General features: G+C 38.7%; 1 protein-coding gene across 3 annotated transcripts in view; it reads left to right on the top strand.

The window, feature by feature from the left end:
* Window positions 1-18,192, top strand: part of CASR (calcium sensing receptor) — a 110,494-nt gene that overhangs the window by 82,780 nt on the left and 9,522 nt on the right. For all 3 annotated transcript variants that reach the window (XM_037142253.2, XM_037142255.2, XM_037142254.2), the window contains exon 5: window positions 657-887. In XM_037142253.2, coding sequence (XP_036998148.2) covers window positions 657-887 — 231 coding nt within the window. The remainder of the gene's footprint in view (window positions 1-656; window positions 888-18,192) is intronic.

Consider the following 18,192-nt stretch of genomic DNA (forward strand, 5'->3'; position numbering starts at 1 on the left):
TAAAGTATTTAGCGTTGTTCCTTAAAAGGAGTAAAATGACTAGGAAGGTTTAGTAATTATTATGTTACCTTTTTTGTGTGAGGGCTTTGTGACCCACAATAGTTCATGATTGGCCATAACTGTTACAACAGGAGCCCATTCACAGCCTCATTTATTCCTTCCTCCCACTCCCCTTGCTCTGATTTTTGGTGGCAAGACACTTCTGCAGAAGCAGTGGCACGGAGAAGATGGTGCAGTTCGTAAGAGCTCTTAGCGCCTCCACCCTTTCTCCAAAGCCCATTTCAGAAAACGCTAAGAATGGGCTCTGGCCAGAATGTCACCTTGCTCTTGGGGCACCATCAGGTGACAATGTACCCACACTAGCCTTGTCTTGGTCTTTGGTGAGACATATCCCTTCTCCCTTCCTAATTTCAAATAAGTGTTTCCTACCCCAGGCACAATGTGAGTACCACGTAAAGCCCCTAGCTTACCAGGGCTGCCACTAACACATGCAAGTACCCTATTATAAATTAGAAAAAGGTGTCTCTTCCTCAAGTCATGTTCCTTCCACTTTGTTAGAAGATAGTTTACTGTCCTTGCACAGTGCAGAACCTACACAACCATATGCAGCAGCCCTGTGGCTTATACTCAGAATATTCATCTCTGTTCCTCTTTAGGTCCTGAAGCACCTACGTCATCTAAACTTTACCAACAATATGGGTGAACAGGTGACTTTTGATGAATGTGGTGACTTGATGGGGAACTATTCCATCATCAACTGGCACCTCTCCCCAGAAGATGGCTCCATTGTATTTAAGGAAGTCGGATATTACAACGTTTATGCCAAGAAAGGAGAAAGGCTCTTCATCAATGAGGAGAAAATCCTGTGGAGTGGGTTCTCCAGAGAGGTATGTGCTTGCCATCAAAACACCAGATGCCTCCACCATGGCAGGAAACTGCTGGGTTTCAGAGGGCCTTGGACTTGTTACCACAGGACTTCTAGAATAATGAGGCCACTTCCCTCAACTCACTCACTCTGCACCACCAGGGCTTCCTGTGAAATCCATGAGTGTTTAGTGTACAGAAGAGAATCCTCAGAACCTGCGCCCCATGGTTATTATGTTGAAATTACTTTATTGTTTACAAATCTGACTCCCTGGTCAGTCAGTTTCCTTGACTAATACTATCCTCAACCAGAGCAAAATATTTAAGCAAAATATTTAAGCAAACATAAACATCGCTCAAGGCAGAGCTAGTTCCTTGTGATCCAAACAGCTCAGGGCTGCTGACCTGTCAACCAAAATGACATTTTGTTTTGTTCCTTGGGAGATCTGTAACAAATAGGAAATCTGTGTGACCACGATCAGGATCACCTCCCCTGAATACCCCTGCATCTAAATGCCCGATTAATAGCCAGAAGCCCATCACCCGGTGAACATGCACTCCAGGAGGAAACATCAGCTATGCTGTAATGATGACCGTTCCATGGTGGTTGCGTCCCCAAATGTAGCAGGCTGCTGATGACCCAGGTCCTCTGCAGAAACAATGCTGGATGGGGCATTCTCTTTAACTCTCCCAAGAGGCCTGGATAAGACCTACTACGTTACTCTTCGTATTAGCCTGCCTTTCAATATCACCTTTGAGCATCTTAAATTACTTTTTATAACATGACCAAAGATTCAACTTCATCTTTTCACCAAATACTCTTTAGGTTGGTGGGTTTCTGATCAGATGCTACAATTTCATTATCTCCCAATATGTAGGATAGTTACCCATGCAAAGGTTTCCTATAGATAGTGAATCTTACCCACATTGTGTGAGCAATTGCGAGCTTCTACCTCAGAGGGTGGGCTCTCAGTCATGAATATGTTATGACCCTTTCCAGACAGAGATTTGGGTGCTCCAGAGGCTATATAGCTGTCCACTAATTATACCCTTGTCTAAGCTATCACAAGTTTCAACTGACCGGAATCAAAATACTATGATCAGCTATACTATCACTAATTTCCTGCTGTTGAGTCAACCAGCTTATCTTCTACCTCCATTAATGCACATAATTGTCTCTAACTGGTATATATCTCATCTCCCTTTCTGTATGGAAACTATTTCCTGTACAGGTTTCTATAACCCTAATGTCCTCTACCAGCCTGTGCACGCCATGGGCTTGAACACTAGTAAGTGAATCACAGGGAATCATCATGAATTTAGTCATTTACGTTTCTGGGATAGTTGACAGAGTTATAAATTAAATCTAATTTTTCTGTAGAAACATACCTCAAACCTAGCGCACATAAGCACTCAACGAATATTAGAATCTAGTCCACTCTTTTTATCCCATGTTTTTTGTACAAATGACCATAAAAATTCCATATATATTTAACTATAAATAATGTACTAATAACTTCTCTACATAGCTCACATTTGTTAATGAGATCAAAGAAGCAAAAACATACTATAAACTAATTATACTATATAAATGAAAACTGTTATTAATATTGCATTATAATATCTTAATCAATGTGCCAATTTACTTTCTCATGAAGCACTTTAGAGCTAGGGGGTCTTTAAATATCTTTGTATCCAACACCCCAATTTAAAATTAATGACACCAAGGTTCAGGGAGGCAAAGGTTCCTTGCAAGACCAGATGGTCACTGTAAGAGCTGAGACTAGGATCCAAGTGCCCTGACTCTGATCCCAGGGCTCCATCCCCTACCCCAGTGATTTTCAACCTTTTTCATCTCATGGTAGACATAAACTAATTACTAAAATTCTGTGACACACCAAAAAGTATATAATAATTTTGGGCCATCTGACAAAACAAAAATAGGTATAATTTTGATTTATTCATACCAAACAGTTTTGGTGTTGGCTGTTGTACACACACACACACACACACACACACACACACTCTCTCTCTCTCTCTCTCCCTCTCTCTCTCTAAAGGAAAAGAGATCAATGCCCCTGACTAAATAGTCAAGTATTATGTGTTTTAAAAATTCTTGTGGCACGCAAGTGTGCCCTAGCATACCAGTTGAAAATCTCTGCTCTACGCTATACTCTCCATAGTTATTTCATTTTTTTATTGCAACAAATGAGAAGGAAAAGACACATCTTCATTGGAGACTTCAAATACAGATGGGCTTCCTTGGGCAAAATTGGATAGGCATCTTTAATGAAGCTCTTAGGGAGACTTGAAGATACTTGCTGGCTATTTGCAAAATGAATCCTTCTGGTCACTGCCTCAGCCCACTCCTTTGGTGGTAAGATTTCTTTTTAGCTGAGGAATGCAGGAGGGTGCAGTAAGAGAGCTCAGATGGCGGATTTCTACTAATCACTGACTACTATAAAGCAGGATTTGATACAGTGAAAAGTGCAGACTTTGGAAAGCTAACCTGGGTGTAGAGGCCAGCTCTCCCATAAGTCACCGTATGACCATGAGCCTATTTTCTAACAATTATGAAGAACAGAAAAGTCTCTGCATGGCAGAGACTATTAGAGGACCCCAATATTTGTTCTCCCCCTTTTTCTTTAACAAAAGAAATCAATTTTGGCTGGGCACACGACCACCCAGAATAAAAATATTTCCCAGTCTCTCTTTCAGCTAAGTGTGGCCATATGACTAAATCCTTGAAATGGAATGCTTGTGGCAGGGTTATGTGCTGGAGTCTGGGAACCTTCTTTTAAGAAAGTGCTTGCAGGGATCCTTTGATCTCTTCATCATCCCTTCCTCAATCCTCCTCCCTGGAACCAGATGCTACCATTAAGAACTATGACACCAAGACCAAATACGGCATACCAGCAAGGTAGAAAGAATCTAGGTCTCCGGTACCATGGAGTGTCATCTCAATTTGGACCACCTCCCCAGACATGAATATCTGAGAAACTGATTTCAGTGTTATACAGCCACTGTTATTTTGAGGTATTTTACCACCCACAGATTAAACAGAAGACAAAGGGAAAGCTACTAAAATCATTTTATGAAGCTAAGAAAGTTTTGACAACAATATCAGACAAGGATAAGGCAAGCAAATACAATTATAGACCAATCTTATTTAAAAGCACAAATACACAAATCCTAAATAAAATATCAGCAAACCTAGACCAGCAGTGAAAAAATATATAACACACCATGACCCAGTAGAGTTTACAGGATTGCAGTGAATTTACAGGAATATGATAGCCCAACATTATGAAGTTTATAAATGTGGCCTACTGCATTAACAGAACAAAAGAGAAAAAAATCTACTGTAACACAGGTGGCAAACAAAAGGCCTGCAAGCTGAATTCTGCCCTCCACCTTGTTTTATCTGGCCCAGAACCTTGTTTCTACCTGGCAGCAGCACTGAGCTCTTTGCCCCTGATTAAGGAGTAGTTGCATTTACACAGTCCTAAAATTACATTCGAACTTTTGAAGGCAACCACGAATCTGATGTGGCCCCTAGTGAAAATAAGTTTCCCACCCCTGTACTATAAGGTCAATAGATACAGAGAAAGCATTTAATAATATCCAGCACCCCTTCAGATTAAAAACAATACTCTATATCTAGGAATAGAAGGAACCGTACTTTACCTTACCTGGATAAAGGGTAGAACAACTATCATTCTTTAATAGGAAAAATTTAGAAGTATCAATTTTCATTAGATAATCAAGCGGGTTGGTAACTCGAGAAGGAGTCAAACAAAGTCTCTGAGGGTGGCTTGTTACCACAGTTGAACGGGCGAATGTGTACTGACTTTGACTACATCTGTTCCTTTCCTTCTCAAGGTCCTGAGAGGCTTAGCAATCATCAGGTCCAATACTGCCATTTCTAGTCCTCTTTTGTTGAAAGATAATGCCAATCATCTTCTATTCCAATTTTTTAAAACTTCTCATGTAACCAGTTATTTCTTTCCTGTTAGAAGCAATTATGATGATGTCGTTGCTTTCCATGTGTTTAACTTTGTGAGATGCCTCCAATGCAAGCAGGTTGGTGGGGGGGAGGGACAGAATCTTATTAAAGAAACAGTTTGGAAATAGTATCAGCCCTATTATCTACCATGTGTTATGCAAGTCTTTTTACCTGGTGGGGGGGGGCTACAAAGATGAATAAGACCTGCTCCCTACCTGCAAAAGCACATGCTTTTGCAAGATAAACTGTATTTTATGGTATATTTATTATCTCTGATACAGATAGACTTTTAAGATCTAAATATTAATGATTTCCTGGAGGAAGTTCTCAGTAGCTTGGCATGGTGAGAGAATGAGATAGAAGCAGAGTTTCTGAAATGGTGAAGCAACGTTAAATTAGACAAAACTGGCAAAAATGACATTCTAAAAGTCCTGAAAATCAATAGCGGCATAAAATAAAAGGCAAAATGTTTTTTTAAGAAAAACCAGCCCTGGCTGGTGTAGCTCAGTGGATTGAGCTCAGGCCTGTGAACCAAAGGATCGCAGTTCGATTCCAAGTCAGGGCACATGCGTGGGTTGCAGGCCAGTTTCCAGCAGGGGACACACAAGAAGCAACCATACATTGATATTTCTCTCCCTCTCTCCTTTCCTTTCCATCTAAAGATAAATAAATAAAATCTTAAGATTAAAATATTTAATTAAAAAAAAGAAAAAGAGGAAAAATCCAAGATGGCAGCAGAGTAGGTAGAAGCTACAATCACCTCCCTGCAAGAACTAAACTGGAATTACAACTGAAATACACAACAATCAACCTGAATAACCAACTTAAGACAAGTTAAACCAGAGTCTTATAACCAAAACTTTACAGAAGCCACATCAAGACTGATAGGAAGGGCAGAGAGAGAATAAGGGCTGGTCCTACTCCCAGGGGAACTGGCTGAGATCCCAGAGGGATATTGTAGCTGCAAATGTTCCACCAGAGGAGCATGGGGTGTCAACCCCACAAGAGCACCAGAGCCAACATGAGTCACCCACATAGTATCTGGCTACAAAAATCAGCAGGGATTTTGTCCACCAGGGAGAAATGAGAGTCTGCTAGAAACACAGGCACACCCTTAAAATGCCAACACACAAAATCTCATTTTCAGCCCCTCACCCTGGGCTCTGGCAGAGGGAGGAAGGAGCAGACTACAGTTGTGTGAGGAGAGACGGGGGTTTGTGGCTCTAGGGAGAGAGCTGAAGGGACAGCCACCAGGATCCCTGTGTGAGTCCCTCTCCTACACCACCTCCAGACACCATCTTCCTTGGGTGCAGCACTCCCCTCATTATGGCATCAGCCTGGGGGAATGCAATAGCCCCACCCTCTAGACCCCCTGTCACCCCACCCTGTGGAGCCCACACTCTGCTGAGGAATCAGCTGCCTGGGCAGGGATGTGGAAGTCTAGGCAGACTGAGGGGGTTTCATGACTGAGTTGTGTGCCTCTAGGACAGGGGCCATCGTCCCCTCACATGGCAGACCAGTGCAGAGCCCTCCCTTCACATGGTCAAATATTGGTACATTTGGGTCTCAAAAACTCTGCTAGCCTCACCCTGAGGATTTCCTGTGGCTGGCCCCACCACAAAGATCTGTAGGCACCCAGCAGGTAGCATCTAGACTTGGTATATGCTGGGACTTTCGTTGAGTGGCCTCAGGCTCAACACTAGCACAGAGATTGAACTTGTATCATTCTGGTGAACACCACTAGCCCCTACCTGCTAACTCACTGAGGACCTTCCTCATGCAAGCTGAGTACTGCCAGAGGCCATTTTGGTGACTGAGTCTAACAGGCAGTCAGCAGGTGGAGGCAGGCAGGGGAAAATGGAGGTGGATCTCGGGGTGTCTTGGGCCTTTTGCTGACCTGCCCCCAGACTCAGTGCTGGTGGAAGTTGGCCTTGGTGTACAGCTTGGTCCTTTCCATGCATACCTATGCAGCCACTAACCGGATTGTTTTTTTGCTCCAAAAAGGTTGCTTAGGGCCATGCACAGGGCAATGTCTGAATTTGCCTGCACCAGAGTCTCTCCCAAGAGGTTTCAGAACCAACATACCCAGTGGCCAGCTTCAGAGAGCATTAGAGAAGGATCCAATTAGCTTCACAGGTGGCATATCCAAAGGGAGATTTCAGTAGGCCCTAGACCCTGCTGAGGCAAATTCTAATTAATGCGGTCAGCACCTACACTGTTCGAGGTCAATTCTCACAGTTAGCCAGCTTGAGGGTCAAAAACACCCATCAATGGGCCAATAACAGTCAAGACTCAAATACAACAGGGGGGCCCACATAACCCACACAAAAGACATGCTAGAGCACCCAGATCAGGTGATCAAGGAGACTGCTCCACTGAGTGACACAGGACAACTACAACAATGAGGCCAACCTACCAAGAGTGGGAGTCATAGCAGATCTATCTATGATATATAACCAAACAGAAACACAGCCAAAATGGGGAGATAAACACACATACCCCAAAGGAAATAATAAGAGAAATCTCCAGAAAAGTAGCTAAATGAAATGGAGACAAGCAATTTACTAGCTATAGAAGTTTGAAAAATGGTTATAAGGATGCTCAAGAAACTTAATGAAAAATACAACGGCATGAAAAAATATATAAACAATGATAAACAACCAGCTACAATATCTAAAATGAAGAATATACTGGAAGGTAAACAGTAGGTTGAATGAAGCAGAGGAGTGAATCAGCTCCTGTAAGGGAGCTCCCATAAGACTGTTAGCTGATTCCTCAAAAGAAACATTTCAGGCCAGAAGGGATTAGCATAAAGTATTCAAAGTGACCTACAACCAAGACTACATTACTTACCAATGCTATCATTTAAAAATTGAAGAAATAATAAAGAGCTTCCCAGACAAAAAGATAAAGGAGTTTATTTTCACCAAACCAGTATTACAAGAAATTATAAAGGGTTATTTTTAATAAGAGAGAGAAAAAAACAGTAACATAGTTATAAAAATTAAAATGGTGAAAAATTTGTACATAGCAATAACCACTTTAAATGTAAATGGCCTAAATGCTCTATCAAAAGCCCTAGAGTAACTGAATGGATGAGAAAACAAGATCCAAATATATGCTGTCTACAAGACACCCACCTCAGAATGACAGATACATGTAGATTAAAGTAAAGGGATGGAAAAAGATATTTCATGCAAATGGAAATGAAAAAAAGAAGCTAGGGGGAGCTTTTGAGAACTTGCTCCCTAGCATGTTGTCAGTTTGGCTTACCTAATCTCATAAAAATTCAAGAAAAAGCACTTCCAGCCAAGCTGGAGGCATAGGTAGATACACTGCACCTCCTTGCACAACCAAAAGAAGAACAACAAATTCAAAAACAACAAAGTATGAAAACTGACAGAAAATCGAATTGTATGGAAGTCTGACAGCCAAAAAGCTAAAGAAGAAACATTCATCCAGACTAGTAGGAGGGGCAGAGATGAGCAACCAGGTGGAGAGGATGTCCTCCTTGGAGAAGTATCTGTTCAGGTCCTTTGCTCATTTTTTAATTGAATTCTTTGTCTCCCGGAGTGCAATCATGTGAGGTCGTTATATATTTTGGAGATCAAACCTTGTCTGAGATATCACTGGCAAATTTATTTTCCCATATAATTGGTTCTCTTTTCATTTGGCTGATGTTCTCTTTAGCCATGTAGAAGCTTTTTATTTTGATGTAGTCCCATTTGTTTATTCTTTTCTTTATGTCCCTTGCTCTAAGGATATATGGTGAAAATATTGCTGCATGGGATATCTAAAATTTTCCTGCCTGTGTTCTCTTCTAGGACTTTTATGGTGCTGTGATATATTTAAGTCTTTTACCCATCAAGAGTTTATTTTTGTGTGGGGTGTAAGATGGTGCTTGAGTTTCATTTTTTTTAATGTACCTGTCCAGATATCCCACCTTTTGCTAAAGAGGCTGTTTTTAATCCATTTTATGGTCCTGCCCCCTTTGTCAAATATTAATTGACCATAGAGTCTTGGGTTTATTTCTGGACTCTCTGTCCTGTTTCATTGATCTGTGTGTCTGTTCTTATGCCAGTACCAGAGTGTTTTGATTATAGTGGCCTTGTAGTATAGTGTGATATCAGGTATTATGATCCCTCCTACTTTTTTCTTCTTTCTCAAAATATCTGAGGCCAATTGGGGTTATTAGTGGTTCCATACAAATTTTTGAAATATATGCTCTGTAAAATACATCACTGGTATGTTAATAAGCGTTGCATTTTTATTTCATTTTTTATATTATTTTTTGTTGTTGTTCCAGTGCATTTTTCTGCTTTCCCCCGCACCCCCCACCACCATTCCAGCCCTCCCCACCTCCTTCCACTATTTCTATCCCCCCTTGTTATTGCCCATGTGTCCTTTATAATTGTTCCTGTAAACCCTTCACCCTTTTCCCCCATTATTGCCCCTCTCTACCCTCTGGTCACTGTCAGCCTGTTCTCAATTTCAATGTCTTTGGTTATATTTTGCTTGTTTGTTCATTTTGTTGATTAGGTTCCAGTTAAAGATGAGATCATGTGGTATTTGTTTTTCACCACCTGGCTTATTTCAATTAGCATAATGCTCTCCAATCCTATCCATGCTGTCCCAAAAGGTAGGAGTTCCTTCTTTCTTTCTGCTGCATAGAATTCTACTGTGTAAATGTACCAAAGTTTTTTGATCCATTCATTTACTGATGGGGACTTAGGAGGCTTCCAGCCCTTGCTTATTGTAGATTGTGCTGCTATGAACATTGGGGGTGCATAGGTTCTTTTGGATTGGTGTTTCAGGGTTCTTAGGATATAATCCTAGCAGTAGAATTGCCAGGTCAAAGGGCAGTTCAATTTTTAGCTTTCTGAGGAAATTACATACTATTTTCCATAGTGGTTGCACCAGTCTGCATTCCCACCAACAGTGCACTAAGGTTCCCTTTTCTCCACAACCTCTCCAACACTTTTTTGTTGCTTTATTTGTGATGGCCATTCTCACCAATGTGAAGTGGTATCTCATTATGGTTTTAATTTTCATCTCTCTTGTGTCTAGCGATATTGAGCATCTTTTCATATGTTTCTGGGCCCTCTGTATGTTCTCCTTAGAGAAGTATCTGTTCAAGTCCTTTGCCCATTTTTTTAATTGGGCTGCTTGTCTTATTAGATTGGAGTCATGTGAGTTCTTTATATATTTTGGAGATCAAACCCTTATCTGAGGTATCATTGGCAAATATTTTTCCCATACAAGTTCTATTTTCAAATTAATGCTGTTTTCTAATAATAGGGATTGCATTGAGTCTATAAGTAGCTTTGGATAATATGGACATTTTGATGATGGCAATTCTTCCAATCCATGAACACAGTATATGCTTACATTTATTTGTGTCTTCCTTAATTTCTTTCTTCAATGTTCTGTAGTTTTCTGAGTACAGGTCTTTTACCTCCTTGGTTAGGTTTATTCCTAGGTACTTCATTTCCCTTGTTGCTATATCAAATGGGATTTTTTCCTAATTTCTGTTTCTGATATTTCATTGTTTGTGTACAAACTTGCCTTCAATTCTGAATATTGACTTTGTATCCTGCCATTTTGTCAAATTCATTTATTAGGTTGAGTAGTTTTTTTGTGTGGAGTCTAGGGTTTTCTATGTACACTATCATGTCACCAGTAAACAATGACAGAATTACTTCTTCCTTTCCAATTTGGATATCTGTTATTTCTCTTTCTTGTCTGGTTGCTATAGCTACAACTTCCAATACTATGTTGAATAGAAGTGGTGAAACTGGATACCCTTCTCTTGTTCCTGATATTAGGGAGAAAGATTTTAGTTTTTTCCTGTTGAGTATGATATTGGCTGTAGCTTTCTTGTATATGTCCTTTACTATGTTGAGGTATAATCCCTCTACTCCCACTTTGCTGAGTGTTTTTATTATTAATGGGTACTGTGGCTTGTCAAAAACCTTTTCCACATCTATTGATAGGATCATGTGAAATCGTCTTTCCTTTTTTATGTGTTGTATTATGTTTATTTATTTGTGAATATTATACTATCATTGCATCCCTGGGATGAATCCCACTTGATTATGGTTTGTGACCTTTCTAATATATTGCTGGATGTATTTTGCCAATATTTTTTTAGGGTTTCAGTGTCTATGTTCATCAGCAATATTGGCCTGTAGTTTTCTTTTCTGTTGTGTCTTTATCTGGTTTTTGGAGTAGGATCATGCTGGCCTCATAAAAAGAATTTGGGAGTCTTCTGTCTTCTTGCATTTTTTGGAATAGTTTGAGAGGGAAAGGGGTTAGCGCTTCCTTAACTGTTTTGTAAAATTCTACTGTGAAACTGTCCAGTCCAGGGCTTTTCTGTGCTGGGAGTTTTTAATTACTGCTTCAATTTCACTAGCAGTTACTTATCTGCTTAGGTTTTCTGCTTCTCCGTCATTCAGTTTTGGAAGATTATATGTTTGTGGGAATTTGTTTATTTCACCCAGGTTTTAAAATTTCTTAACATATAGTTCTTCATAGTAATTCCATACAGCCCTTTGTATTTTTCTGGTATCAGCTATAGTCTCTCTTCTTTCATTCTGATTTTGTTTATTTGGGTCCTCTCTCTCTTTTTCTTGTTAAGTCTGCTTAAAGACTTGTTGATTTTGTTTATATTTTCAAAGAACAAACTCCTAGATTTATTAATCCTTTGAATTGTTCTTGTAGTCGAGTCATTTAATTCTTCTCTGCTCTTGGTTATTTTCTTCCTTCTGCTCACTCTGGGCTTCTTTTATTGTTGTTTCTCCAGTTCTTGTAGATGTAGGGTTAGACTGTTGAATTGAAATTTTTCCACCTTTTTTAAGTCAGCCTGTATTGCTATAAACTTCCATCTCAGGACTGCTTTAATGCTGTGTCCCATAAGTGTTGGACTGTTGTGAGTTCATTTTGTTTCCAGAAACTTTTTGATTTCTTCCTTGATCTCATTCTTAATCCACTTATTATTTAATAACATTTTCTTCTGTCTCCAAGAATTTGACTGTTTTTGAATTTTTTCCTTGAGATTGGTTTCTAGTTTCAGGCCCTGGTAGTTTGAAAAAATGCTTGATATGATTTCAGTTTCCTTGTGTTGTGTCCTGTCACATGGTCTGTGTTTGAAAATGTTCCGAATGCATTTGAAAAGTGCATTTTTTTTTTTGCTTCTTTGTGTACTTTGCTTCTTTGGCTGAACTGTTCCATATATATCAATTAAGTCCATTTGATCTAGAGCATCATTCAATGCCACAATATCCTTGATGATTCTTTGGAAGATCTATCCATTGTTGACTGTGGGGTGTTAAAATCCTCTAGTATAAATATATTGCTGCCTGTATCTTTCTTGATGTCCTCCAAGATTTTTCTTATATATTTGGGTACTCCTATGTTGGGGGCATATATGTTTACAATGTTTATGTCTTCTTGATGGTTTTATTCTTTAGCTCCCTTGAGTATTATGAAGTGTCCTTCTGTGTCTGTTATTATGGCCTTTGTTTTGAAATCTATTTTGTATTGCTACCTTGGCTATTTTTTTCCTGTCTATTTGCTTGGAATTTTTTTCCAACCTTTCACTTTCAGTCTATGTAGGTCTTTTGTTCTGAGGTGGCTGTCTTGTAGGTACCATATATGCAGGTCATGTTTTCTTATCCATTCAGCTACCCTATGTCTTTTGATTGGAGCATTTAATCTATTTACATTTAAGTTTATTATTGATAGGTACTTATCCATTGCCATTTTCCACTTCATAACTTTGTTCCCCCCTCTTCTTTTTCTTTATGTTCTTAAAGCAGTGCTTTTAGCATGTCTTGCAATGTTGGTTTGGTTGAGGTGTATTCTTTAGCCTCTTTTATCTGGGAAACTCATTATATCACCTTCCATTTTAAATGAGAGCCTTGCTGGATAGATTGGTCTTGGTTGCAGGCCTTTGCTTTTCATTACTTGGAATATTTCTTGCCTATCCATTCTAGCTTGTAGTGTTTCCATTGAGAAATCAGCTGCTACCCTTATCAGAGCTCCCTTGTATGTTACTTCTTGTTTCTCCTTTGCTGCCTTTAAAATTCTCTTTTTGTCTTGGAATTTTGCCACTTTAATTATGATGTATCCTAGAGTAGGCCTCTTTGGTTTCTTCTTAACTGGGACCCTGTATGCTTTCTAGACTCGTGTGACTTCCTCTCTCGTCCAATTAAGGAAGTTTTCTGTCATTACTTTTTCAAATTTTCTACCCCTTGCTTCTCTTCTTCTCCTTCTGGTATCTCTATTATACTGATATTATTGTGTTTTATGTTTTCCTACAGCTCCCTTAACTTCTCTTCATTCTTTTTGAGTCTTTTTTCCTTTTCTTGCTCTTCCTGGGAATCTTTTCTGACCTTGTCATCCAGATCACTGATTCAAACGTCTGCTTTTTTTAGCCTGCTTTTGATTCCTTTTACTGTGTTCTTCAATTCAGAAATTGAGTTCTTTATTTCCTCTTGGCTCTTGTTGATAGTTTCTATGTCCTTTTTCATGCCAATGTAGTTCACAGTAAGTTTCTTTCAGCTTCCCTGTAGTTCTCTGTACTTCTCACTGAGCTCGTTGAACTTCCTTATAGCCAGTATCTGATAGTTTACTTGCCTTTATTTCTTTTAGCACTCTTTATGTGTATGTCTTCTTTCCTTTTGATTGAGAGTTTTTTGTCTCCCCACTTTAGAGGAGATTCTTCTTGTTTACTTCTGTATCTTAAATTGATTTGCTTTGACTCCCTATCATTGTGCTGTGAACTTCTATGTAAGGAGAACTGTAAGATTCAGTGGTGCAGTCTCCTTGATCTCTTGAACTTGATGCTCCTTGGATGCACTTTCTGTCATTTATTTTGGATGCACTTTCTGCTCTCTGGTTGTAATTGGGTTTTGACTGTTGTTTGCTTTTTCTTTGATGGGTCCTTCTCTCCAGCTGATTGACTGAGGGTCACTCCACCCACCAGGTCTTGTATGCTGCTGTGCAGGTGCTGCTAGAACAAAAACACACAGCACAAGAAACATACCCACTCCTGCAAAAATAACTCTCACCCACAATCCCACTATCAATAGTAAGTGAACCAGTATTAATAAGGGGGTAAAGAGATTAAGACTATTATAAGAATGGAGAAGTGAATATGAGATGATTAACTGAAAGAAAAATGATTTTGAGAGAGTAGAGGGAGAAGCACTAATAAGAGTAGGGAATAGTGCACTGCAAAGAGAAAGAGTAAAATTGCCATCGTAAATAAAAAAGGGAATGAAGAAGGAAGAATGGATTAGGAGAAGAGGAGCATATAGTATTAGGACTGAACAGAAATTTTAAAAAATAAACTAAGAGAGAGAAAGAAAAGGGATAAAAAAGTAAATAAATATTTTTAAAAATAGGAACCAAATTGGAAAAAAAGACCTACCACAGCACTATCAACAAAAAATGAGCTAAGATTAATATAGGTGGGATGGGAATAAGAGGGGAAAAAGAAAGAAAAACTTATGAGCTATCTAGAGGAAAGGGAAGTGATTTTGAGATAATAGAGAGAGAAGAATAAAACCAGGCTAGCACAGAGAAAAAATAAAATTTGAGATAAAAAAAAGAAGGGGTAAAATGAAGGTGGAATGGAGTAGGAGAGAGGAATGGTAAAATTTTGAGATTTGAAATACCAAAATACTGGAGATCTAGAGATAAAATGAAAAAAGCAATAACAACTACCCTATCTACAACCAACTAGCAAAGAATGATAAAGGTGAAGAGAGAACATGGATATTTTAAGAGCAGGAAAGAGAGTGTGAGAGGACCATTGACAAGAAAATTGGTTTTGAGAGGCTAGATAGGGGAGAAATAGTAAGAGTTCATAAAGGAAACAAGTTCCAGCAAGAGAGAAAGCAAAAGTTAAAATGAAAATAATAAAAGGAAAGAAGAAGGTAAAATGGGGTAAGAGAAGGGAGGAGCGAAATATGAGAATGGAAATAAACTGTAATATAAAATCTGGTTACTTAATATGCACAGACTTGAAGGAGAAGAAATGAATGTTAAAAAACTGTGCAAGAAAGAAAATATCTTAAATAATGGAGAAGACCACAGTGGATTTCATCTCAGTAGCATCTACTGATTTTTTCTTTCTGGATCTGCCTCTTGTGATGTCAGATGGTATCCCAGTCTGGCCTTAAGCAGCCTGTTCAAGACTACCAGGGATCTACTGTCTGTGGCTAACTCCTTCCATTATTAATCTAGTCAATCTGTAATCAGCAGTCAGACTTAAGCACCACAGGACGGGGCAGACTGACTCCTGGGGCCAGGGCTACTGCTTCCCCTGAGGCTGATGCCACTCAAAGGGAAGTGGTCTGACTGAGCAAGATGGCTCCTAAAGTGTTGGGGATGACTCAGCACCAGGACCCTGGAGGCTACTCTCTCAGTTCTCTACCCAAAGCCACTGTCCCCAGTCTCTAGTCTCTCCTTGACTGTCTTTAGTCCACTCCATCATCCCCCTCTTTGCCAGAGCCCAGGGTAAGTGGCTGCATATGACATCCTATGCACTGGCCCTTTAAATGGCTGAGTCACCAGCCATCCACCTCTGGCAGAGAGAAACCCTGCCACTTTTCACAGTTGGATGTTATCTGAGCACTTTTTGGACTCTGGTACTTTAGGCTGGGAAGCACAACTTAGGGTTTAGATCCAACACTTCTCAGGGGCATCACCGTGGCTGCTGAAATATTCCTCTGACACTTTAGCTGCCACCCGTGGGATCCCAGCCAGCTCTCTCACATCTCCTCTGTACTCCCTACCAGTCACATCATGCTGAAGTTACTTATTCTGTCTGTCCATAGTTATAAATCTCTCCTGCTATTGTTCAGTAGTTTATTCTAGATGATTTTGTTACAACAATTTAGTTGTAATTCCAGACTGGTCCTGGGAAGAGGTTAGTGTAACTTCCACTGGTTTCTCCACTATCTTGTATCAGGTATAACTCTTATAAATATTGATGCAGCCAACATAGGAGCACCTAAATATATGAAGCAAAACTTGATGGACATAAAAGGAGAGATCAACAGTAATACAGGCATAACAGGAAATTTTAACACCTCATTGACATAAATGGATAAATCTTCAAGACAGAAAATAAACAAGGAAATGTCATCCTTAAATGACACACCAAAGCAGATAGATTTAATGGATATCCTCAGAGCATTTCATCCCCAAACAGCAGAGTATACATTCTTTTCAAGTGCACATTTTCTGGGAGAGACCTCGTTAGGACACAAAACAAGTCTCAAATTTAAGAAGATTGAAATCATATCAAGTATCATCTCTGACCATAATGATATGAAACCAGAAATCAATCACAAGAAAAAAACTGAAAAACACATAAAGTCATGGCTGTTAAATAGAATGTTACTAAGAAATGAATGGGTTAACATTCATTTCTTACTAACAAGGAAGAAATGTTAGTAAATGAATGTTAGTAACATTTCTTTCTTAGATCAAGGAAGAAATCAAAGTATACCTTGAAACAAATGAAAATGAAAACACAGCATCCCAAAACATATGGGACACAGTCAAAGTAGTCCTAAAAGGACTACTTTGGTAAGGACTAAAAGGTAAATTCACAGCATTACAGGCCTGCCTCCAAAGAGAAAAAAAACTCAAAGAAACTAACTTCATATTTAAAGTAACTTGAAAAACAACAACAAAGCCCACAGTGAGTAGAAGAATTAATATAATAAAGATCAGAGCAGAAATAAATGCAATAGATTTTAAAAACAATACAAAAGATCTGTGAAACCAAGAGCTGGTTCTTTGAAAATATAAACAAGATTGACAACTTTTAACCAGACTCATCAAGAAAAAAAGAGAGAGGATCCGAATAATAAAATCAAAAATGAAGGAGAAGTAACAGCTGGAACCGAAGAAATCAAAGGATTATGAGAAAATGTTATGAATAACTATATGCCGACAAATTGGACAATCTAGGTAAAATGAATAAATTCCAAGAAACATACAGTCTTTCAAACCTGAATTAGGAAGAATCAGACAATCTGAATAGACCTATTACAACTAATGATATTGAAAGAGTAATTTAAAAAAAACTCCCAATAAACAAAAGTCCTGGATCAGATGGCTTCACAAGTGAGTTTTACCAAACATTTAAAGGAGAACTAACACCTACCCTTCTCAATGTATTTCAGAAAATTCAAGAGGAGGGAAGACTCATAAGCTCAATTTACAATGACAGCATTATTCTAATTCTAGAACCAGTAAAGACACTACAAAGAAAGAAAATGATAGGCCAATATCCCTGATGAACACAGATGCTAAAATCCTCAACAAAATATTAGTAAACCAGATCCAACGATGCATTTAAAATATCATACACCATGATCAAGTGGGATTTATTCTGGGGGTGCAAGGTTGGTAAAATATCTGCAAATCAATTCACCACATAAACAAAATGAAGAATATGTGATTCACCACATAAACAAAATGAAGGATAAAAACCACACGATCACATCAACAGATGCAGAAAAGGCATTTGATAAAATCCAGCACTCATTTATGATAAAAACTCTCAGCGAAGTGAAAATAGAGGAAATATGCCTAAACATAATACAGGCCATATATGACATAGCCAATATCATACTCAAAGGAACAAACTAAAAGTGTTTCCCTTAAGAACAGGAACAAGACAAGGACATCTGCTTTCACCTCTGTTATTCAACATAGTACTGGAAGGCCTAGTCACAGAAACCAGACAAGGAAAAAATAAAAGGCATACAAGTTGGAAAGGAGGAAGTAAAACTGTCTTTATTTGCAGATGATATAATACTGTATATGTGAACCCTAAAGATTCCACCAATAAACTACTAGAACTGATAAACTCAATGAAGTTGCAGAATACAAAATAAATATCTAAAACTCAGTTGCATTTTTATAAACTAATAATGAGCAATTTGAAAGGGAAACTGGGAACACATTGCCATTACAACTGCATCCAAAAAAATAAGTAGGAATAAATTTAACTGAGGATGTAAAAAAGACCCATGCTCAGAAAATTGCAAGACACTGAAAAAAATAAACTGAAGAATATAGAAATAAGTAGAATCACAAACCATGTTCATGGAAAGGAAGAATTAACATCATTAAAATATCCATACTACCCAAAGCAATCTATAGACTCAACACAATTTCTACCAAGATACCAACAGCATATTTCACCGAACTAGAGCAAATAACCCCAAAAGTTATGTGGAACCACAAAATAACCCAAATAGCAGTAGTGATCTTGAGAAAGAAGAACAAAGTTAGAG

The sequence above is a fragment of the Artibeus jamaicensis genome, unplaced genomic scaffold (assembly GCF_021234435.1).
Source record: "Artibeus jamaicensis isolate MK-2021 breed Jamaican fruit bat unplaced genomic scaffold, CSHL_Jam_final contig_3126, whole genome shotgun sequence".
NCBI lineage: Eukaryota > Metazoa > Chordata > Mammalia > Chiroptera > Phyllostomidae > Artibeus > Artibeus jamaicensis.